The sequence below is a fragment of the Pinus tabuliformis genome, chromosome 3_1 (assembly GCF_031772625.1).
Source record: "Pinus tabuliformis cultivar Carrire ecotype Pingquan chromosome 3_1, CPIR1, whole genome shotgun sequence".
Classification (NCBI taxonomy): domain Eukaryota; kingdom Viridiplantae; phylum Streptophyta; class Pinopsida; order Pinales; family Pinaceae; genus Pinus; species Pinus tabuliformis.
The window spans coordinates 406,829,183-406,854,422 of NC_142301.1; the positions used below are offsets into that span (position 1 = coordinate 406,829,183).

The 25,240-nt window shown below is 39.8% G+C and overlaps 1 protein-coding gene across 1 annotated transcript; it reads left to right on the forward strand.

The window, feature by feature from the left end:
- Window positions 1-214: 214 nt before the first annotated feature.
- LOC149187467 (uncharacterized) lies at window positions 215-3,502 on the forward strand. The gene has a single exon (XM_089409672.1). The coding sequence runs from the start codon at window positions 215-217 to the stop codon at window positions 3,500-3,502; it is 3,288 nt and encodes a 1,095-aa protein (XP_089265798.1).
- The last annotated feature ends 21,738 nt before the right edge of the window (window positions 3,503-25,240 follow it).

Here is a 25,240-nt window from a genome sequence, read left to right on the forward strand (position 1 = left end):
CCTTGGTATGGACATCCACATGGGCGATTTGGGTCTCCCTATCAGGATCATCAACATATATGGACCCAACCAGAATAGGCAATCATTTTGGCAGGAATTTCTGAATGGAAATCTCATTACTCAGGACACAGTTCTGGGGGGCGACTTCAACTTCTCCCTGGGGGTGGGAGAATCCTAGGGACATCATGCACAGTCTGATCCCATTGCGGACCAAATGAATATGTTAATAGACACACACAGACTCGTGGATATTCCCATGAACAAGAAGCTCCCAACATGGCACAATCAGCGTACTGGGGACGCAGCTTTGGGGAGGCGTTTAGACAGATTTATGATGCATGAAGATCTGATCCCTTTGTTTCCCCTATATCGACAATGGGTCAGCTCTGGTGGTCTCTCTGATCACCATCCGATTCTTCTACAGGTCAGCGACAAAAAAACAAAGCCCCGCTCCCCTTTCAAATTTTTTGTTGGATATCTTAAAGAGCCGAATTACATTAATATGGTCTCGGTATTTTGGGCATCTCAACCCCCCCTGAGAGAGCAGAGGAAGGCAGTGGATTTTTGTGATAGGCTAAATCAGTTAAAAAAACTCACTGAGACCTGGGCGAGGAGAAAGCGACACAGCGATGAAGAGTTACTAAATGACACTGAAGCACAGATAGCTCTTTTGACAGATGAAAAAGGGACAGGCTATCTTACTGATTCCTCGAAATCTATACTGAATCAGCTGCTTGGACAAAAAGCAAAGATACTACAAGATAAAGAGGAGCTCTGGAGGCTCAAAAGCAGAGCCATTTGGCACAAAGCTGGCGACAGTAACACTAAATACTTCCATAATCTTGCCAATGGCAGAAAGGCAGCAAACACTATCTGGAAATTGCCAGTCGAACCCGATGGATGGGCATCCACGCATCAACAACTTGCTAATTTGGGAGTATCACATTTTAAGCAACAATTCACTGCTCCGAACGACATCAATCTACCAGACATCATCAATCTTGCTGGTCATTTCCCTAGATTTGTGGGTCAAGAGGATGTTGAAGATCTCGTTCAACCTGTCACCATACAGGAATTGGAAAGCACCCTCAAATGGTTCAATAAGGATAAGAGTCCGGGGCCGGATGGATGGCCAGTGGAGTTTTATCTTGCTTTCTATGATTTGATGGGCGAGGACTTATTGGAGGTCATTGAGGAGAGCCGGATCTCTGGGCACATTCACCCCCCTATGAACTACACTCTCATTGCCCTGATACCCAAAACCGATGACCCTTCATCCTTTAATGACTTCCGCCCCATCTCATTATGTAATTGCCTATGCAAAATCATCGCTAAAATTATTGCAAATCGCATAAAGCCTATTCTGTCCGCACATATCTCTGCTGAACAATTTGCCTTCCTCCAAAATCGCCACATCCAAGAGGCCATAGGCACTGCCCAGGAAGCCTTACATTCCATCAAGCAGAAGCATCTCAAAGGCATTTCCCTGAAGATCGATCTTGCAAAGGCCTTTGACAAGGTCAACTGGCTCTATCTGAAGATGATACTCACACATCTGGGTTTCCCCCACACTCTCATTAACTGGATTATGGGCTGCAAATCATCTGTCTCTTACGCTGTCCTCATAAATGGTGCGGCCTCCTCTCGCTTCAACATCAACAGAGGAATCAGACAAGGATGCCCTCTCTCCCCGCTCCTCTTTCTTATTGTCATGGAGGGTCTCATCAGACTTATAGCATCTGCAAAAAGAAACGGTGATTTCAGTGGACTTAAAATCACTGAGCAGTACTATCTTACTCATCTACTGTTTGTCGATGACATTCTAATTTTCTTGAATGGAAGTGTCCGGGACTCCATTGCTCTAAATGATATTCTTCAACTCTTTTGTAAGGCTACGGGCATGGTGATCAACAGAGAGAAATCTACCAGGTCAACAGTGGGCTGCACAAACCAGGAATCTCTACTAGCGTCACAACATTTCCCCTTCTTGGAAATCAATCTGCTGGATGGATTCAAATACCTTGGCTACAGACTAAGGCCGGATGGGTACAAAATCGAACACTGGTCTTGGATCATCAACAAAATTGAAAAAAGAATTATTTGCTGGCAACATCGTTTTCTATCTAAAGCTGGTAGACTTCTGCTGATCAAATCTGTCCTTGAGGCTACCCCAGTGTATTGGATGTCCCTCACATGGATCCCAAAGGGCATCCTCCAAAAAATTCAACAAATATGCAACCATTTTCTATGGAATGGGAACAAGAAAGGGAAGATTTTTGCATGGACAAGCTGGTCAACAGTCACTACTCCAAAGAGATGGGGAGGGTTGGGACTTAAAGCTCTCTCGGATTTTGCACAAGCTTTAACTGCCAAGCAAGGCTGGTCTCTAATCAAACAACACAGTCTCTGGGCGGATGTCATTCATCAGAAGTATATTTGGCCCTCAAATATCATTGATTGGCTCCGTAGACCTCAATGGAACCGACAAGGCATATCTGCGATCTGGAAGGCCATCCTTAATGCCATGCCTCTTATTCGAGACAATATTTTGTGGCGTATCGGAAATGGAGCTCAAGTCCGCATTGGCTTAGATCCCTGGCCTGGTTCAGGGAATGTGCACATTCTGCCGAAGGGGCTGGTTCGATATCTCAATAACAAAGGCATTAAATATCTAGCACAGATTGGTGATCAGCAACGCTCTTCCATCTTCACCCAGGCATGGAAAACAGACCGACAGTGGCAACTGACAGATGAATGGCACTTAAACTGGAATGACTACATTCAAGCTTTAACAGAATCACATGTCAGGCTAAAAGAGGATGAGGATGAGCTTATTTGGGCGGTTGCCAAATCTGGTAACTATGCGCCGAAGTTAGGCTACTATAAACTGATTGAGGCTAAGAACCCCGGCCTGCATAAAAGCTGGTGGACAGCTCTCTGGCACCTACAAGCTCAACCAAGAACTCGTCTTCTCATGTGGAACATCCTTGCAGATAAAATACCCACAGGATTCAATCTCAGGAAAAGAACATTTGATGGACCGACTTGGTGTGTCCTCTGCAGGAAAGAGGAAGAAACAACTCCACATCTGTTTCTTACCTGCGATGTCACAAAGGATATATGGCACCGGGTCACTCAGGCTCTCAATATCAATACAGCTTGGCAGGGAGCTGACGTACCAACGGCTTGGGAGCTGTGGTGGAACGCAGTGGGTACAGGCAAGCCCAGAAACTTAACGCTATTGGTATCCTGGCACATCTGGAATCGACGGAACGCAATCATATTTGAGGATTGTATTACAAACTGGAACCTTCTTCCACCTTCCATTTGTGCGGCTTACTCGGCGATCCCCTTTGAGAATAAACAGATCATCCCCAGGAATATTACACCAGAAATCATAAACAAGAGTATATCGTGGGCATACTTTGATGGGGCAGCTCCAAGTCAGGGATGTGGGGGGGCATTCTTTTTCATCTTTCTGACTCACATTTTTTTCATCTAAGAATGGGACTTGGCCCTGGCACAAACAACCATGCTGAACTAATTACACTGAGACATCTCCTCTATTTTGCATTGTCCAAAAATTGCCGGCATCTACAAATTTTTGGGGACTCTAAGATCGTGATTGATTGGGTTAACAACAAATCCATCTTTCATGCATATTCATTGAAACATATCTTGGAAGAAATTGTTTTTTTCAAAACACATTTTGACCAGATCATTGTTTCTCACATTTTCAGGGAAAGAAATTCAACTGCTGACCGACTCTCGAAAGAAGCGGCGGATCGTCCTTTAGGAGAATGGCTGATCGAGGAACACAAGCCGGAAGGGATGCACAAATTTTTCCATCGCGCATATATGGATGGCCTTCCTCAGGGTGATAATGCACCCATATAATTTTTGGCTCTGCATGGATATATATTGTATATAACAGACTCAACACAGTTATATTTATTTCCTTTTGCATATGTATAGTGGTTACTTATCAGACCTGTTTTTTTTGTAAATTTTGAGACACTGCAACTTTCTCTGAGGGATACAAATCCACCGTATCTCTGTGGGCACTTTTGATGTATTTTTTGAACAGTGGTGAAAACCACGCTACAACATATGCCAATGGCATCAACAGCATGTAATTTCTCTTAATGGAAATTATGAATTCTCTTTCTTCGGAAAAAAATGACCTAATAAATGATAATGCAACTACTGTGAGAGGGCATCAGAAAGTCTTGACGATTCTCAAATAAGTATGAGATCCCTATGTTCCTTTATGTAATTATGACCTGTAGATTACATGTTCATGATGTGTTTGACGGAATATATGTCATGGTTAGGTATAGTTAGGTCAAGTTCTTATCTAATTTTTGTATGGAAGGCTTAGTCTTTGTGTCATTAATTGTTTTGGAAAGTTTCATTAAGTTTTGGGCAGTGGTTTGGAGACTAGCCCTAAAAAAGTGCCTCAGATCTTGCGATCGCAGGCATAGAATTGGGTGAAAAAGACTATAGTCACTCCCTTGCAGGCTTATGCATGTGACTTGAGGGTTACAGTAGAATTTCTGTAGTGTTTTTCCATCATCTGGGAATCTAGGATATTGAAAAAGAGGCTTAACTGAGGGTTTGTACACTTGGAAGGGTGGTTTAGCCCTTGGGGGACCTGTAGCACCTGAGGGAAGTCAATAAGTTTTTGGTTTTTTCGATTCCACTTCCTTAAGGTGATATAGGAGGTTGAGTCATATCATAGTAACTCTTCGTCACATATTTACCCCGGTGGACCAGTGAACTTGGGTAAGTGTGGGAGGAGGGTGCTACAAAATCATTGCTTATAGGAATCAGGGTTCAATTCCTCTTTCTTGATAATTACTTGTGAATTGTGTTGGCTTCTTTTACTTCTTTATTAGTTTATCTTTCATCAAGAAATTACCAAATTATATGTATATTAAGACCATAAGGACAAGAGACACAAGATGTAGGCGCTCAACCAGGGCAAAACCCCTTCAAGGGGAAAACCCAGTCCAACTCTTCTACTAGTAGATTCAAATCAAGATGAGAAACTCCAAGACCTCTTAGACCTAGTCAAATACCTCCTCCAACCGCCAAGTCAACCCTTCCCTTCAATAGATGATCCCTACCAAAGTTTCCAAGTAACAACTTCCGAGCAACAACTTCAGTCCAAAATTTCAGCCCCCAACAACAGAACTTCGACCCCCAACAACAGAACTTCAGCCCCCAACAATGGAATTTTGGGCTTGCAGTAGACACAGAATTTCAGCCCTAGAAACTGTCCAAAAACTTCACACATGTCAGAGATAGATAACCCATAAACTTGAATTATGTCTTCCCAACAAATTTCATCCTTCTCTAGCTACTTCGCTCTCTTTTCTCCTTCTCTTCCTTAAATATCAAACTTGTTGAGCGAATGCTCCAAATATGTCGAACTTCCTCTCTATATATAACATTTCTATTGGGTCAGATTGCCTTAATAAATCCAAATCTTTTTACTTCATTGATGCATTCAATATTCCATGTAAATGTGCATGTAACCATAACATGCATACACACAATATAAGAATAAATTAAAGGAAACCATGAGAAATAAAGGCACACACAAATTGATACGAGTGTTCACCCAGTGTGGGTTACGTCTCTAGACCCTGCCCAATGTGGGGAGGCCTTTTTCATTATATTCAATGGAAATCAAAATCCATACAAAATACAAAATGCACCTTATACCTCCACGTTTGGGGATGCCTGAAAATGCACAAACTTTGCTGAAGAAATGGACTACACCATTGAATTCGTGGCAAAAAATCGTGAAAAGTAACTGTAAAATCAACCCATTTTTTCTTCGATCAAAATATGGACCTCTGGATCTCAAATATTCCTCAAAGATTCTCTTTTGGAGATAGGCAAAAAAATTGTTGCTTAGATGAAGAAATGAACAACACGATTGAACTCCTGGCAAAATTTCGGTTTAGATGAGTATAAACTTGACATGAATCTAACACCTGCAAAAATTGGCCTCTATGGAATCTCCAAGATTCCCAACTGATTCTGCATGGGAATATTATGTGGAATATTCCCCTATAATATATTGCCTCAAAAAAAGTGCCCAACCTAGACGTAGTTCCTCCTCTACTCTGGGTTTCGCACATGCTCCTCCACCTTTGTTCCCCCCGTCGAATGGTAAATAGGTGGGTTTTTATATAAAACTTTGGGCATTGATTTTAGTAGCCCACTTGTGGCTTGGTGGTTGGGCGAATAAGTTTAGAGGAGGCATGCCTGGGTTCCAGCTCTACATCTTCTCCATTCTCAACGTTCCGTTAACATTTCGTTAGTGCAGTTTTTGGTTGAGCAGTGTGTTATATATTTTTGAACTGCAATATGACATGTTTGGGGTCAGCAGGGTTTGACTGCATGCTGGTCCACATTAAACCATAATGTGACATGTTTAGGGTTGATGGGATTTGAATGCCCGCCGACCAAATCAAAACATATCTATATATAATTTAATTTTAGAACATATTGTTCAAAACCGTCAGCAAAATTTTTGGGGGTCACCAAAATTTTTAAGCAAACAACAATTTGGCCCTTTTCGACTGCCAGAAACGGCCACCTTGAAGTGCCAATTTGTCACCTTGTTAACTTCCTCCAAATTTAGCGGCTTCACCAGATTTAGCAGTTTCACCAGATTTAGTTGTCTTCCAAATTTAGTTGGCGCTCTACTAACTTTAGCCAATAGGCCAAGTTGACCAAAATTTTGACTAGTCATAACTTTTGCATACACAATCAGATTGAGGTGTCATTTGTGTCATTAGAAAGCTTGTGAAGAGATCTGCGATCTGATATTGGTTTCACTACAATACAAGGAATTTGACTTTTGAGCATTTCTTGAGCCATTTTTGACTTCTAAGCATTTCTAGAGCTACCTGGATCATTCCTCCCTACTAAGGAGCTTTTGGTTCTCCAAAAGCATGAACACTATCTGCAACTTGTTATACTACCTTGTCTGCACAACAAGCGCCTTAACATGCCACACTTTCTTCTCCTTCACCTTTGTTCTTCAAAGCCATATATGATGAGCCGATACATGTATCCTTTGCAAACCTGTAGTACACCTTTGCAAAATACATGTTCCTTTACAAGACCAAACGTGACCCAAGAAACCCCATACTTGCGAAGAGTTTATAACACACTCTTTGGTCAAGTTTACAAAGAGATTCACAACAAAAATCAATACCCCAAATATTAACAAAAAGAGGCCATAAAACATCATCATGTTGCTTTCATAAGCGACGAAAAACATATAATTATTTTTACATTCATTTTGCAATATATGTTTTACAAAAATGCGGCCATATTAAACTACTTAAAAACGTTACCCATTGTTTACCCAACCAGATGAATGGGTTCTCTTCTTGTAGTTGACTTTCATCATTGATTGGTCCTTCTTCATTCACAGGTTCCTTCTGGTCATGGAGTACCTAACATGTGGATTTATGATGTCTGTACTTGTTGTAGTGATTGCAACGATTCTTCCTCCTCCAAAATTTTCGCACCTTCTTTGAACGCTTGTTCCTAATGAGTCCCTGATGAGGAGAACTTCCTGTGGAATCCTCACTATCACTGGAATGTTGTGATGTGCTCCCATCATCCGTCGTTGATTGGTCACTGGTTGACTTGGAGCATTCTCCAACCTCCTTTCTGACATAACCAAGTCCTGCATAGCGAGGAAATTCCTCCACTTTGATGGGATTCATAATGCCCTGGCCATTAATGTCAAGGCCCTTTCCTTGATACCCCATTTTCTTCATCAATTTGAACCAATTCCTATAGTATGTTTTTCAAAAGTAGCGAAATCATCATCATAAAGAGAACATGAAATTGAAGAATCACTTTTTACCTTAGGCTTATTATGCTGCAATTTTCAGAATGCCTCCTCCTTGGCCTATAATTGATGTTGTAACCTTTGTTTCTCCTCCTTTGCTTCTTGTAGGAGTTTCCTTAGTTCAACATTCTTCGCTTGAATGCTTTGGTTGATCTATTCGAGTTCTCAGAGCCACACAATCTTTGGTGCCCTTTTCATCTTTAGCACAACATCTGCTGAAATATTTGTTTCATCACTTAAATCAGAACCCAAGTCAATAGGTCCATCACCTGTTATCTCGAGAGTTACAATCTACATCTCGTCACTGAGTTAGATCCCAAGTCAATTGGTCCAACACTTGCAAATGCTGCAACTATGATCTTCAGTTCATCCTATGATCCAGATTCTTGATCTGGTTGCATGGTAGAAACTGTCTTCTTCTTATCTTTTCCTCCATTCCACTTTGCCCTTAATTATGGATGCAATTTCTAACAATGCTCCTCATCATTCCCTTCTTTCTCACAATGAGTACAAGAGGGATTTGCTTCCTTTCTCTTGGTTGCTTCTATCCTCTTTGGATGGTCATCTTGCTCATGCTTCCCCCTGCTTTCAAGATGTACAACATTCATACTAGCTTCATCAAGTGTTTTAGGTTGAAATAATAAAAACTAGTGACACAAATAACTAAGCAAAGAGCCAATATATTTCATTAACGTCTCACGAGAGTTTAATGAAACATTCAATACTAATGCTTGTTTCCTAAACTCCTCTATAAAATTTTGAACATTTTGTTCTTTACTTTGTTTCAAATGTTTCCATTCCATCATAACCTTCTGTTTATAACCCAATGGGTAAAAATGTCCTCTTAAAGCATAAAAGAACTCAGACCAAGATGAAATAAGTTTACGATTACTCTTACCACCTTTCTGTAGCTTGCCTTCCCACTATACGAGAGCAGTGCCACAGAATCGAAGGGATGTTGATTGGTTCTTGACCTCATCTTCTTTGATTCGTTGTATGAGGAAATATACTTCAACTTATCTAATCCAGTTATCTAGCTTTTCTGCATTAGATTCTCCACTAAACACAAGCAAATCAAACTTGACATCTAACTTTTACTTCTTCTTCTTCTTCTTCTTTTTGTTTTTTTTTTGTTATGAGCTTTTCTACTTTTAGAATGAAGAGAAGATGAGGAAGAAGTGGATAATTCACTAGCAGATGGAGATGGGGGTTCAAGAGGTTCTCCTCCTCTCCTTGATTGATTGAGGCATGATCATTGTAGGTTTTAACCCCATACAGAAATTACCTACATATGAATTCTAGAACACAGAAACTAAACAATGCGAGAGCATAACACATAAAACACATATACACAGAGATTTTCTCCTGGATCCCAAAACTGGGACTACCAGTTTGATTTTTCATTATGTTCCTTTCAATGTTACAATATATATTTATACATGCCGAAGCATCCAATACCATGGACCAAAAACCATCGCATCCAATACCATGGACTGAAAATCATCACGTTAAAAAAAAAAAAAACAAAAAACAAAAAACAAAACAAAACAAAAAACAAAAAACAAAAAACAAAACAAAAAACAAAACAAAACAAAAAACAAAAAACAAAAAAAAAAAAAACAAAAAACATGTGCGAATATCATGCACAAAACCATAGGTGGGTCCGCCCAACCTAACATAGGGTCCAAAACCAAAATTTTTCGGGGCGCTACCCCAAACCCCATAAAGTGGGGTTACGAGGGGCGCAACAAAGGGGGTGCTCTGCCCCCCCTCTAACCCCCCAGTTAACTACATGGGATAGTCGTGGAAAGAATATAACACAACCCAACATTCTCCCACTTGTTGTTTTCTTTCCACAGGGGGCCACAAGAGAGCTTAGTCATTTTTCCAGCCCTGAAACGACCATTGTTTCTCTACACCAAGAGAACTTCTTAGAGCTCACAGATTTTGTCAATGCATTTGCAATATTCTTCAAAGTGTCCACCTTTACGAGCAACACCTTTTTGTCTTCTATCATATCCCTCACAAAGTGATATTGAACATCAATGTGCTTTGTCTTTGAATGATATGCGGGGTTATTTGCCAAGAAAATTGCACTTTGGCTGTCACAGTCTATCCTTATAGCTTCCTGTACAAACCCCATACTTGAACACAATCTCTGCAACCAAATTGCTTCCTTGCTTGCATGAGTGGCTGCCATGTATTCTACGTCTATAGTTGACAATGCCACTACAGATTGTTTCTTACTCATCCAACTGACTGCACCTCCAAATAGGTTAAACACATACCCACTTGTAGATTTTCTCTGATCCAGATCTCCAACCCAGTCTGCATCAACAAAGCCATGAATATCTAACACTCTGTTCAATCTTGGTCTTCCTTGGTAGCACAAACCATAATCACTAGTGCCACACAAATACCTGAAAACCCGCTTCACTGCTGTCTAGTGCTCCTTCCCTAGTTTTGACATAAACCTGCTCAATACTCCCACTACATGTGCAATGTCTGGTCTAGTACAGACCATTGCATACATCAGGCTACCGACTACACTTGCATATGGAACACGGGACATGTCCTCTTCCTCTTCTTGTGTCTTGGGACATTGTTCAGTAGATAACCTCACACCTACAAGAATAGGAACCTTCATTGGTTTACTATCCTGCATATTGAACCTATGCAATATTGTCTCAACATACTTCCTCTGGTTTAACCAGAGCTTCCTCTTTGTCCGATCTCTTTTAATTTCCATGCCCAAAATATAGTTTGCAGCACCAAGATATTTCTTGTCGAATTTGGAGGACAATTGGGTCTTCAAATCATGGATAACTTCTTTGCCATTTCCAACCAGCAACATATCATCCACATACAAGACCAGATAAATAACACGGTCACCAATTAATTTAAAATACACATAGTGATCTGCTTTGCTTCTGGTGAAGCCAAGTCCCCATATAAATGTATCAAATTTCTGATACCACATCCTTGGTGACTGTTTTAACCCATACAGAGACTTCTTTAACTTACACACTAGTTCTTTCTTACCCTTCACCACAAAGCCTTCAGGTTGCTTCATGTAGATTTCCTCTTCCAGATCCCCGTGAAGAAATGTTGTCTTCACATCCATCTGTTCTACCTCAAAATCAAAAGGAGCAGCAACAGATAAAAGTAATCTAATAGAAGTTACCTTGGCAACAGGAGAAAAAATATCGCCAAAATCAATTCCCGACACCTGGGAATAACCTTTTGCTACCAACCGAGCTTTGTATTTCTCCACTTTTCCTTCTGCATTTGTCTTCTTTTGGAACACCCATTTGCTACCAATGGGTTTCCTTCCAACCGGCAACTCCACCAGATCCCAAGGCTCATTTTTGTGCAAAGATGCCATTTCATCAACCATGGCCTTTTTCCAGAGTTTTCCATCCTCTTAATCCACTGCTTCCTTCACAGTTCTGGGATCATCATCAGTAACAGACAAAGAAAAATTTGAACAAAAAGCAGATGGAATATACCTTTCTGGCTGCCTTCTTTCTCGAACTGATCTTCTCATAGCTGGAGTTTGTGGCTCTTCATCTTCTGATTCCTCCTCTATTGTAGAGTCTGATTCTTCCTCCCTTAGCTCAAACTCTATCTTCTCAGGTTCCTTTGGTTGGACTTCATGTTTAATAACATCTTTTACCTCTCTGAACACCACATCTCGACTGTACATAACCTTCTGTGTGACTGGGTTCCAAATCTTATAACCCTTTAAACCATCCTTATACCCAATAAAGATGCACTTTTCAGATTTACTATCCAACTTGGTTCGTTTCTCCTTTGGAACATGTACATCTGCATCACATCCAAATACCCTTACATGTGAAAGAGAGGGTTTCTTACTAGTCCATACCTCTTGTGGAGTCTTATCCTCCAACACTGATGAAGGTGACCTGTTGACCAGGTAACATGCAGTATCCACTGCCTCTGCCCAGAATTCTTGTTCTAACCCGACACCACTGAGCATACTTCTTGCCCTTTCCATCAACGTCTTATTCATTCTTTCTGTAACTCCATTTTGTTGAGGTGTATATGGAGTAGTCTTATGTTGTGCTATACCACACTTCTTACAGAATTCTTCAAATTCCTTGCTGCAAAACTCTCCACCATTATCTGTCCTCAGCACCTTTATCTTATTCTCTGTCTAATTTTCCACTAGAGCCTTAAATTCTTTAAACCTATCAAACACTTCAGATTTCTTCTTAAGGAAATATATCCATGTATTCCTTGAGAAGTCATCTATAAATGATACATAGAACACAGACTTACCTAGTGATGGAACCTTCATAGGTCCAAACATATCATTGTGCACAAGTTCTAATATTTGTTTCGCCCTCTTACTACTATAGGGGAAACTCACCCGATTCTACTTCCCATATACACAATTTTCACAGAAATCAAAATCCAGAGAGCTATTACTCATACCTTTTACCATACCTTTACCATGAAGTATTCGAAGGCCCTTCTCTCCAATATGTCCAAGCCTTTGATGCCACATCATGGTCTTTTCTCCGGAGACCACTAGATTTTCTGCTCCACTTTCAGGAACCACGAAACTGTTGCACCCATCAACAACAGTGGTACCTTGCAGCTTCTACAGAGTTCCAATCCGAACTCCCCGCATCAACACCAGTGCTCCCCGAACCATCATGCAGGTATCCTTCTCGAACATTGTTTTTACACCTGAATCATCCAGCTTACTGACATAAATCAGATTTTTGGCTAATGCATGAATATGCAGAACACCCGGAAGTGTTCTAACACTTCCACCTTGCAGCTTCAACTTTACTTTTCCACGACCAATGATTCTAGCCTTCCTGTCATCCCCCAAGAAGACATCACCACCATCACATTTCTCATACTCACAAAACCACTCTCTATGGGGAGTGAAGTGAAAGGATGCACCTGAGTCAATCAACCATGCCTCATGATCTACATGTGTACTTGAAGAAGCCAAGTACACATCCCCACCTTCATCTGAGGTGGTTTTCGCCTCTGCAGAAGGAGCCTCATTGGATCCCTTTCCTTTGTTAGGAGCTTTAGATTTACAATCCCTTTTGAAGTGGCCTTCCTTTTCGCATTTCCAGCACACCACCTTTACAGGTTTTCCTAGAGATTTAGATCTCCCTCTAGATTTAGATCTCCGACTAGATGACTTATTTTTGTTTTTGTTCTGGGACCATCCTCGTACAGACAAGGCATCACCATTTTGGCTCTCCATATTTTTCCATCTCATCTCCTCCGTCAGCAAGGCTGAGACTATTTCATCAAACTGCAAGGCAGTTGCATTGCTACCTATTGCAATAACCAGACTATCCCACGAATCTGGTAGAGAACACAACAAATTGATGCACTTATCTTCATCTAAAATTTTAATATCAACAGATGCTAACTGACTTACCACAGTATTAAAAGTGTTCAGATGCTCTGTCACCGAGTCTCCATCTTTCATCCTTAGGTTATACAACTTTTTCCGCATGAACAATTGATTCACTAGAGACTTAGATTGGTACCAATTCCCTAACTTGTCCCACAAAACCTTCGTCGTAGCTTCCCCTGATACATTTAGCAATACTGAATCTGAGACACACAATTGTATTATGCTCTTTGGCTTCCGATCCAACTTCTTCCATTCTTCATCGGACACTCCCGTTGGTTTAGTACCCGAATCTACCGAGATCCACTGATATTTATCCACTAACATATCCTCCATCTTGAGTTTCCACAACTCAAAACTCTGACCATTAAATTTCTCGATCTCTATCTTTCCACTGCTCGCCATCTTCTTTCACCACTAGAATTGATCTCGCAGATCTCCCACTGAACAGGGTCTACCATAGGCCCGAGCGAAACCCCTTAGCAACAAAAGCGTCCCCTTGAAGCCAAATCTGCTCTGATACCAAATGTAGGTTTTAACCCCGTACAAAAATTACCTGCATACGAATTCTAGAACACAGAAAATAAACAATGCGAGAGCATAACACATAAAACACATATACACAGAGATTTTCCCCTGGATCCCAAAACCGGGACTACCAGCTTGATTTTTCATTATGTTCCTTTCAATGTTACAATACATATTTATACATGCCGAAGCATCCAATACCATGGACCGAAAACCATCGCGTCAAAAAAAAGAAAAAACATGTGCGTAAATCATGCACAAAACCATAGGTGGGTCTGCCCAACCTAACATAGCATCCAAAACCAAAATTTAACATGTGCGTAAATCATGCACAAAACCATAGGTGGGTCTGCCCAACCTAACATAGCATCCAAAACCAAAATTTTCTAGGGCGCTGCCCCGGACCCCATAAAGTGGGGTTACGAGTACACCTCAAACCCCCAGTGACCCCCCCTCGCTACACAATCGGCGCAACGAAGGGGGTGCTCCGCCCCCCCTCTAACCCCCCGGTTAACTACGTGGGCTAGTCGTGGAAAGAATATAACACAACCCAACAATCATCTGGTTCTTTCTTTTTCTGCTTCGCCATTGTCTTCTCATAATCTACAAACATTTTGTCAACTTTTTCTGCCATGGTGTAGAAGATGTTGTGGAAATTTTGCTCTTCCTCCAACCGAGCATCTTCATCTCTTGTTTTCCTTCTTCGTGTTGCACACCCCACTTCTGGATCAAAGGACTTAATTTTTCCTTTACCTCTTTGGAGCTTTTCCCTAGTTATCATACACTTGTAATCCACATCAACAACAGACCCAATTTGATACCAAACTTGATTTGGATCTTTTTACTTCATTGATGCATTTAGAATTGCATGTAAAAAAGCATGTAACCATAAAATGCATACACATAACATAAGAGAAAATGAAAGACAACCATGCGAAACAAAGGCACACACAAATTGACAATGGAGTTCACCCAGTGTGGGTTATGCCTCTTGGCCCTGCTCAGTGTGGGGAAGCCTCTTTCATTAATCATCAACGAAAATTAAAATGCATACAAAATACAAAAGACACCTTATACCTCCACTTCTGGGGATGACCTAAAAATGCATAACTTTGTTGAATAATGATGCAGGAGCATTTAGACCTAGTCAACAATGTGATGTAATGATCACATGTGGTGACTAACAAGGGGTTGGAAGATAAGAGATTAGTTAATTTTACTTATTTAAATGTGTGAGAGTGTTTATTTATTGTCAAATATGAGAAAAGGGAATAGTGGTTGATTGATCCTTCCTGTGTGGAGATCAGGCCAAGCAATTAGATTTATTTGATTTTGAATAGGATATGAGGGATTTGAAAGCTTAGTTTAGCATTTGTTTTAGAAAAGAGTGGAATTGAAGAGATTCCTTAGGAGAGAGCGAGAGATTTCTGGATCTAAACTAAATTGGTTCATGAATCCACTTTTGTATAAATATAGTCTTTTTGTATAATTCAGAGGTTAGCTGAAGAGATCAGCTAAAGGTTAGGAGAAAGAGGTTAGCTAGATTGGAGTCGAGTAAGAGAGAGCAAGGATTTCAAGATAGACACAGGGTTTTTTTTTTTTATTGTTGTAATCGAGCCAGAGGGTCGAGACCCTATAGCTTTATTGTATTGAATAAATAATTCTGTGTGCATAAATGTGTTATTCTCTTGAAACCCTTCACTTGTCTCTGTATATTTTCCTGAGGAACAATTTGAGCATTCTTCTCTGTTTTTATGTCTTAAGTTATAAATCGCAGCGTTCAAAGCATAATTGGGGTCCTTAGTGTTAATAGTAGTGTTTGAACCGCTTTAAAACCCAGTCGTCGATCAAAGATATCACAGAGAGTTTATATACAGAGTCGTGGTTGCGAAATAGAGAATGGCAGAGAAACTGTGTTAAAGTGTAAATTCACCAAATACAAGCGAGGTCAAGTCCAAGAGGCATAGACGGATCAATGCACAGTGACCGTTGGATCTTGGAGATCAACAGACGAGGTCGAAGGAATTGAGCGGCTAAGATTAAGTCGCATAGGACTGAGTTGAGAGATGAACAGTGGAGATGAGTTTAAGCTTTAGCGGAAGAGGAATCTGGAGGAGCCGTCGATGGTAGGAGATCTACGGTCATCGCATGACATAGGAGTGCAGGTGTTAATCGGTAGAAGGGGTTTCCATAAGCAGTAAGTGGATTATCGGGCAACCAAAAAATGGTAAGTGGTATTTAGGGCTGGTCACCCGATACCATTCATTGAGCAACGCGTGCCAGGAGACTAGAGAGAGAAAACCACTTTATCGGGTAGTTATTCCTCTTGTAAGTTATCCACCTGATATCAATATCAACTATCAGATCAAGCGAGGTTGATTGAATGGTTGAGATCGAGTGAACTGTTTGGTCAGATCAGGCTAAGCGACAACTGTCAGATCGAGCGCCAGATCAACAGTCAAGATTTAATCGCAAATCGCATTAGACAAAGGTCAAGGGACGACGGAGATGGAATAACGATATTGTGATAGTGCGATGAAGCACTGGCTGATCGAAGATCAGAGATAACGAAGGACAATGGAGAATAAAGCGGAAAGGTTTGGTATTAGCGGACCCGAGAGATTTGTATATGCGGTTTTAACGCATTTGAAGTATGGCTTATGTGTTCAAAGTGGGTTTCTCGTATATTCATTTATATTTCGAGTTTTTGTAAGGTCATGTGTTTATTAATCATTGATCGGGTGTATAGACGAATTTTCTGATGTTTTGGATTCCAATAGTTTGATGGGGTATTGTTATGGAAAGTTGGTTTTTAAAAGTGCTTCCAATGCAAATGTGGCCTTAGCTCATAGGTCCACATGGGATTTTAAGGGATGTCAGTCAGCTGGCATCAATTTTTGGTATCAGAGCTAGATCAATGCTCTGTAGAGATTGGTTGAGAGACTGAATTTTAATTCCAGCATATGTATAATTACACTAAAGTGAATTTGATACAGATGGGGATCATACTACAAAGGACACTGAGATCAGAATGGGGAAACAGTGAATTTTCTGATGAAGGTATGGTAAGAATGTTTATTTTGATAATTTTGCAGAGATGTGTTTTGAATGTCTAAAGAACAACAAGGGATTGAAATTTCAAAGGAGAAGATGTTTTCCTTTCAGGAAAATGAAATTTCCATGTAAGTTGATTGAATGATTGGTTTGATTAAAAGGAAAATTGAAGTAGAAGGTTTAGAAGTTAAAGCTAAATAGAAGAGTGGTTTGCTATGGCATTGAAGTCATTTAAATGATTTGAAGAATTTTATGAAAACTGAGAATGATTGAGGATTGCTTAAAGAATTGTTGAAGACAATGATATCGATAGATAAAGGAACAGTTAGACTGAAGGTTGGATTCAATAGATCTGGAAAGAGAGTCATTACAAGGAATGAATTTTGAAATTTGTAGAAGAAAAACAAGATTTTCTTATAAACAGGTTATCAGAAGGAATTGATAGTGTCTGTCATGAATTGGTAAAAAATAATTGAAATTCAGATCTAATCTTAATTGATCTTGAAAGCTGAAGAGTCCATTATGAAAAGTAAAATGGGAAATAATTGTTGGCTATATAGAGTCTTTTGAATGGAAAGTCTAAATGAAATAGTGAACAAATGAATCTTTTGGCAAAGATTTAACTGATGGAATGGGAATTAGTTTTAAGACATATTTGAAGGAAAAGTTGCAGGTTTAAAAGGTTACTTTGATGTATCTTGAGATAAGATTGTATAGGTCAATAGAAGCAATGGAATTGCTGAAAGGTAGAATGAGTTGTACCAGCATCATAGCATATGAGCTATGTTAAAGAAGATATAGCAAGAAGAACTCTCAGATGAGTAAAGGTGATAGTACCCAATAGTAAATGAAATTACTGAATGAAAGAAGGAAGTGAGCAATTGAAGATGTAGAACCTAGAGCAAGGAGTGGTAAAGAGGAGATGAGAACAACTTCCAAATGTGGTTGGGTAGAAGTTGTTGAGGCAGCTCCACATTGTGATTGTGGGTAGAGTTGTCTTAAAGATAACAATTCCAACAAGAGGAGTGTTGGGTAGAGTTTTTAGTCAGTGAAAGGTTCGAGGAAAGAACCAACAGGTGCCAAAAGGCTCATCTTAGAAAAAGTTTGGTGAGGCATAAAGGAAACTTGTTACCGATGAAAACGACTAGTTGCAGCTCACTAGTGAACAAGGAAAGTTCACCAAAGGAAGAAATGGAACTGACTATTGGTAGTTATGATAGGGGTACAGAGGAAAGTCAAAAGTAGAGGAAAAAGAATGTTGAAGCAGTTGGACTCAAAGGAATGAGTAAAGAAGAAAGGAACATAGAGTTGGCTGAGATGAAGATAGAACTCAGTCGTTTGAAGAAGCTGGTATTGAAAGGAATTAGAGAAAAATGGAAACAAGGATTTTATGTGGGAAAAAGAGTTAAATGGTTTGTTAGAAAATTGTTTGCTGAGAAATTAATACTCCGAACAGTTGAGGATGAAGGAGTAGAATACATCTGTGAACTAGAGAAAGGATCTCTCCTTGGGGAAGGAGACAGTGATGACAGTGACGAAGAACTGATCTATGCAGATTAGAATGAGAGGAATGTGTTGGTAACATCTTCACAGACAAGAGAATCCCATATTTTTGGGACTAATTATTTTTGTGAATGTAAAAGTGTAGGTATACAACCTAATGAATTTGAACATGTGTATGAAAAGGTGAAAGAGGCAGAGGCAAGAAAACCACAAAAGGAGATGCATAAAGACTTTCAAGACTTCAATTGGTGGAAGAAATTAAAAGGTATGGCTGAATGGTTGTGTCTTCTCTTAGTGAAAACTTATTGGATCATGTTAGAAGGAATTTTAGCAGGGATAGAAGACCAAGGGGAAATGGAAAAAGGAAAGGAAATAAATGCATTGCAGATTTGTGAAATGAAGAGAAGAAAAGTTGACACAGAGAACTCAGCTGAAGAAGTTAAGTCAAGGAAATCTTTGAAAGATCAAAGTCTTATCATAGAAGAGGAGGAGACATTGTTATCTTATTTGGATAAACTGAGTGTTGGAAGAAATTGTGTAGAACAGGAAGGTATTCTACAAACTTATGATGAAATTGCCAAGCATAGTCAAGAAGTTGCAGTCCCAAAAGTTTTCTTTGATGAGGAAGAAATCAGAGATGTTGAGGAAGAATTTCTCAATAACTTAGTGAACTATCAGAATAGTTTAGAGAAACATGAGGAACTGATCATTGAGGCTTCAAATGAAGAGCCTTGTATTTTTGAAACTGACATGTTGTGTATGTTTTCAAGTTTGACAATTGGACAATATGCTTATGCATGTTGATGAAGAAGTGAGATTACTAGAAGAAATGGCTGAAACATAAAGATATTTTGAGCATGTATTTAATAATTTTAAGAATGATGGTATTGTCAGGGAAATTGTCATGATTAAAGGAGCTGAAGATAAGAAAATGAAAGTTTGTGATGATAACCAGAATGAAGTATTTTCGATCGAGAATCAAAATGAAAGTGTTATGGAAATTTTGAAGGAATATAAGATGATGTTGACAGATACATAAGTTCAGGAATTCTGTGATTTTAAAGTGGATTATTTTTATGAATCTGTAAACCATGAAGAAGTCTTAGAAAACCAAAATTTTGTTTCTGATGTAGGAGAAGATGAAACAACATCATTTTGTTGCAATAGTATAAGTATAGAAGATGAAAGGATACTTCATAATGATATGCTCCAAGAAATTCTAGCTATTGAATTGTTGAATGATAGACTTGTGCCAGAACAAGGAACACTGTGTAATATAAAGGAAAGTATTGGAATGAGAATTGATGACAGTTTCATAACTTCTGCAGAAGGACAATATAAAGATTTGATGGCAGAATTATCTATGAAGATTGAAAACCATAGTTATTTTGAAACTGACAATTGTGATGGAAATTCTGTTTTATACAGGAAGGAGAAGTCATATGTAAATGACATGCTTATTGAATATGAAGGAATTGGCATTTTGCTGGAAAAGTTATTAGATGAACCTGATAACATAGAGGAAAAGATTATCTTTAATGATAGTGGAAGAGGAGCTGTAGAGTACAAACAACAGTTTGTAAATGGCAGAGGTGAAGAAGAATTGGACATAAATTTCATAATTTCTATGGTGAGGAGAAATGTACAGTAGGCAGATGTCAGTGGAGTTCAGTTGAGAACAAATTGTAAAGAGGAAGTTGAGAAATTGTGGAAGATGAAGACAGTTAAAAAGAGGGACAACAAAGAAGAGAAATTAACAAAAGGAATTTGTATTAATAAGGAAAGAGGACAACAGCAAAATAAGATTTGGAAATCTGGAGGAACAGAAGTGACAGTGGCAGAAGAATTGAATCAGCAGCATGATGAAAGTGATGACCAATTACAAAGTAAAGTTTGGGATACTGGATGATCAGCAGAAGAAACACATGACCAGGAGGTCATGAAAACTTTCAACTTTGGGAGTCTGATGCAGGAGCATTTAGACCTAGTCAGCAATGTGATGGAATGATCACATGTTGTGACTAACAAGGGGTTGGAAGATAAGAGATTAGTTAATTTTATTTATTTAAATGTGTGAGAGTGTTTATTTATTGTCAAATATGAGAAAAGGGCATAGTGGCTGATTGATCCTCCTTGTGTGGAGATCAGGCCAAGCAGTTAGATTTATTTGGTTTTGAATAGGATATGAGGGATTTGAAAACTTAATTTAGCATTTGTTTTAGGAAAGAGTGAAGTTGAAGAGATTCCTTAGGAGAGAGCGAGAGATTTCTGGATCTAAATCAAAATTGGTTCATGAATCCACTTTTGTATAAATATAGTGTTTCTGTATAATTCAGAGGTTAGCTGAAGAGATCAACTAAAGGTTAGGAGAAAGAGGTTAGCTAGATTGAAGTTGAGTAAGAGAGAGTGAGGATTTCAAGATAGACACAGGGTTTTTTCTTCTTTTTTGTTTTGTTTTTTGTAATCGAGCTAGAAGGCTGAGACCCCGTAACTTTATTGTATTGAATAAATAATTATGTGTGCATAAATGTGTTATTCTCTTGAAACCCTTCGCTTGTCTTTGTATATTTACCTAAGGAACAATTTGAGCATTCTTCTCTATTTTTATGTCTGAAGTTATAAATCGCAGCGTTCAAAGCATATTTGGGGTCCTTAGTGTTAATAGCAGTGTTTGAACCACTTTAAAACCCAGTCGTCGATCAAAGATATCACAAAGAGTTTATATACGGAGTCGTGGTTGCGAAACAGAGAATGGCAGAGAAACTGTGTTAAAGTGTAAGTTCACCAAATACAAGCGAGGTCAAGTCCAAGAGGCATAAATGGATCAATGAACAATGACTGTTGGATCTTGGAGATCAATAGACGAGGTTGAAGGAATTGGGCGGCTAAGATTAAGTCGCATAGGACTGAGTTGAGAGATGAACGGTGGAGATGAGTTTAAGCTTTAGTGGAAGAGGAATCCGGAGGAGCCGTTGATGGTAGGAGATCTACGGTCATCGCATGACATATGAGTGCAGGTGTTAATCAACGGAAGGGGTTTCCATAAGCAGTAAGCGGATTATCGGGCAACCAAAAAATGGTAAGTGGTATTTAGGGCTGGTCACTCGATACCATTCATTGACCGACGTGTGGTAGGAGACTGGAGAGAGAAAACCGCTTTATCGGGTGGTTATTCCTCTTGCAAGTTATCCACCCAATATCAATATCAACCGTCAGATCAAGCGAGGTTGATTGAACGGTTGAGATCGAGTGAATTGTTTGGTCAGATCAGGGTAAGCGACAACCGTTGGATTGAGCGCCAGATCAACAGTCAAGATTTAATCACAAATCGCATTAGACAAAGGTCAAGGGACGAGAAGACGAAAGTGCGATGAAGCACTGGTCGATCAGAGATCGGAGATAACGAAGGACGGTGGAGAATAAAGCGGAAAGGTTTGGTATTAGCGGACCTGAGAGATTTGTATATGCGGTTTTAATGCATTTGAAGTCCGACTTATGTGTTCAGAGCGGGTTTCCCGTGTATTCCTTTGTATTCCGAGTTTTTGTAAGGTCATGTCTTTATTAATCATTGATCGGGTGTATAGATAGATTTTCTAATGTTTTGGATTCCGATAGTTTGATGGGGTATTGTTATGGAAAGTTGGTTTTTAAAAGCGCTTCCAATGCAAATGTGGCCTTAGCTCATAGGTCCACATGGGATTTTAAGGGATGTCAGTTAGCTGGCATCAAATAAATGGGTTGTAATATTCAATTTGTGGTGGAAATTCATAAAAAATGACTGTAAACTCGACCCCTTTATGCTTTGGTTAAAATCTGGACCATTAGGAATCTCAGAGATTCCTCAAAGATTCTCTCTTAGAGATGGGTGAAAAATTCGCTACTTAGATGAAGAAATGGACATCATGACTGAACTTTTGGCGAAATTATGGTTCCAATGAGTATAAACTTGACATGTATACGACACCTGCAAAAATTGGTCTCTAGGGAATTTCCAAGATTCCTCACTAATTCTGCATGGAATATTCCCTTGGAATATACTACCTAAAAAAATGTACCTAGCCTTCCTCCTTTGCTCTGGGTTCCACACGCTCTCCTCCACTTGCATTCCCCCGGTCGAATGGTAAATAGCTGGGCTTTTATATAAAACTTCGGGCATTGATTTTAACGGCCCACTTGTGGCCTGGTGGTTGGGCGACTAAGTTTGGAGGGGCAAGCTTGGGTTCCAACTCCGCAACCTCCCCATCCTCAGTGTTTCATTAACATTTATTTGGCACGGTTTTTGGTTGAGTGGCGTGTTATATATTTTTGGACCACCACCAGCAGATTGGTTGGTCAGCGGGTGCCGGTCTGACTCCCGTTGGTTCACATTAAACCATAAAGTGACATGTTTGGGATCAACGGGGTTTGACCGCTTGCCAACCTAATAAACACACACATACACACACTTTTAGAACATATTGTTCAAAATTATCGGTGAAATTTTTGGGGATCACTGGAAATTTAAGTAGGCGATAATTTCGCCCTTTCAGATCATTGGAAACCATCACTGTGAAGTGCCAATTTGTGACCTCATTAACTATCACCAAATTTAGCGGCTCCAACATATTTAGCTGTCTTCCAAATTTAGTTGGTGCTCTACTGACTTTAGCCAATGGGCCAAGTTGACCAAAACTTTGACCGGCCATAAATTTTGTATACGAACTCAGATTGAGGTTTCGATTGCACCGTTGGAAAAGCTTGTGATGAGCTCTTCAATTTGATCTTGGTTTTACTACAATCCAAGTACTCTGATTTACGAGCCTTTCTAGAGGCCTCTTTGACTTTTGAGCATTTATGGAGCCACCAATATCACTAATGTAGGCTGACTTCATGGGGGATAAGGCCGACCTGGTCTAAAGGTGACAAATGACTTTTTTGACTAAAAATTAATTCTTTTTACATGATACAAAAGCCTAAGAAGGGCCTAATAAAAATGATAATGACTCTAATCGCCTAAGACAAAACCTAGAAGCCTTCAATGGAGGCTTTGACCTAGAAAACATTGACCCAAGTGATGAGCCCCAAATTTGGTAACATTTTGGGCTCATTTGGCCTAACTACCTTTGCTCAATCCTTCATTTTTCATAACTTCTGCATCATTTTTTAGTATGTTTATGTCATTTGTACGAATAAGGGTAGTCACTATTCCTAGGTGGCTAACACGTGCTCATTTCAGGATTTTTTGACACATGTGGAGCAAAACCAAGCAGACAAGGGCTAGGAGACAGCCAAGCTTGGGTTGAGGATTCGTAGGGGGGTTGTCTATGGCATTAAATAGCCTCCCTCAGGATCTTCACCCCCAACTCCGAGCTCCAAAGGCCACCAAAACCGGATCTAGAAGGCAGCCAAACAGATTTTGTGGAAGCAGCTGTTCACTCCCAGTTTGGTCAGCCAAGTCCCATGGATTTAGGAGGCCAGCTAGGGCCTCGTGGTGTATAAATGTGAGGGCTTCAGCCTTCGAGAGGGACTTTTTGAAAAACTTTTGCACATCCTGCACTACAAGCTGCTAGCTCTGTTTTGTTCTTTTGTAGCCATTATTGGCATGACTCTTGACTTATGATTATTATTTTAATGGGAAGCAGTCAGATTTGACATCAGCTCTGAGTTTTTTTGAGGAGCCATAGCTCTCGGGGTTGGGCCCAACCTGAGAGCCTAGGGCCTCCTTCTTTGTATTGATATCTTTCCTTTCAACATTATGATTTTCCTTGTATGCATTTGAAACACAATTTGTTGAGCTAGATCTCGTTGTGTGGTTAAATAGGTTATTGTTGAAGAATAGAGTTGCTTCGGATGTCTAGAATAGATTAACGAGATAAGAATTGATAAAAGCTTCATAAAAGGGTTGCCTGCACTCTCGTTTTCACCTCTTTCTAGGGGCGGGAATTGCAGACAGTGCTACCCAACAAAAACACTAGTTCGCTTACCCATGCAATCTTTGGTGCAATGTTTTCATTTGTAGGAGTTATTCATGCGTTCAGATCTTTTGGAATGTTTCTTTGCTTAAGTACTGTACATGGTTCTCTTTAGAAATAACGCTGCTGTTCAGTGGTTTCGTTGACAGTTATAATAGACTGGTTAATATTTTGATTGTGTGCAGGACGTGGTTGATTTGGTTAAGTATACACTGTGCTATGCATCTCCATCACTCTCTCGTCCATCTAAGCTTCGTCCAGGCCAACTACTCCCTCTCCAAGTTAGGTCCTTCGTCTCATAACTACTTGCCTGCCCACATAACCCTACCTTCTTGCTCTTCCATTGCCTCAGACTTCTTTAAGACAAGTTAGCTCCCCACACTCTCTCATCACTTCATCCCTCGGTCACTGAATCATTTCAGACCCCTACCCTACCTCCCTATCCATTCATGCATCCTCTTTCACTCACCCATCATCCAAAATCCAACCTTAGAACATCCTGTAGAAATTCTGAACATCCTGTAGAAATTCCTGAAACATCCTGTAGAACCCCTGCAGACTTCCTGTAGAAGCTCCCAAATGAGGTTTCTTGGTAGCCAAACTTGGTGAAACTCTCCGGAAGGGTGTTAGGGACTCCTTAGACCCCTGCTGAACCTTCCCAACCTTTTCCAAGCCTTTCTCCTCCTTGATTCACCCTTGCACAGTAAAAAGCCAGTTAAAAGCATCTGCATGATAACTCAAATAACTTATTCAAAAATACAAAAAGATGTGTCTTCAGATAGAGACAACATAGGCATGTGCATTTTACCTCTGTAGGAGTAATGGCATCTCTTTCAATAGTTTGCATCTTCTCCTTTGCATCAGTAGGACTAGCTGGTAACATTAGGGTTTGCTATGGTTTTTACTACT

What these genes read in the sequence shown, in the direction of transcription:
- LOC149187467 (XM_089409672.1), top strand. Translation starts at nt 215, where the DNA reads ATGAATATGTTAATAGACACACACAGACTCGTGGATATTCCCATGAAC.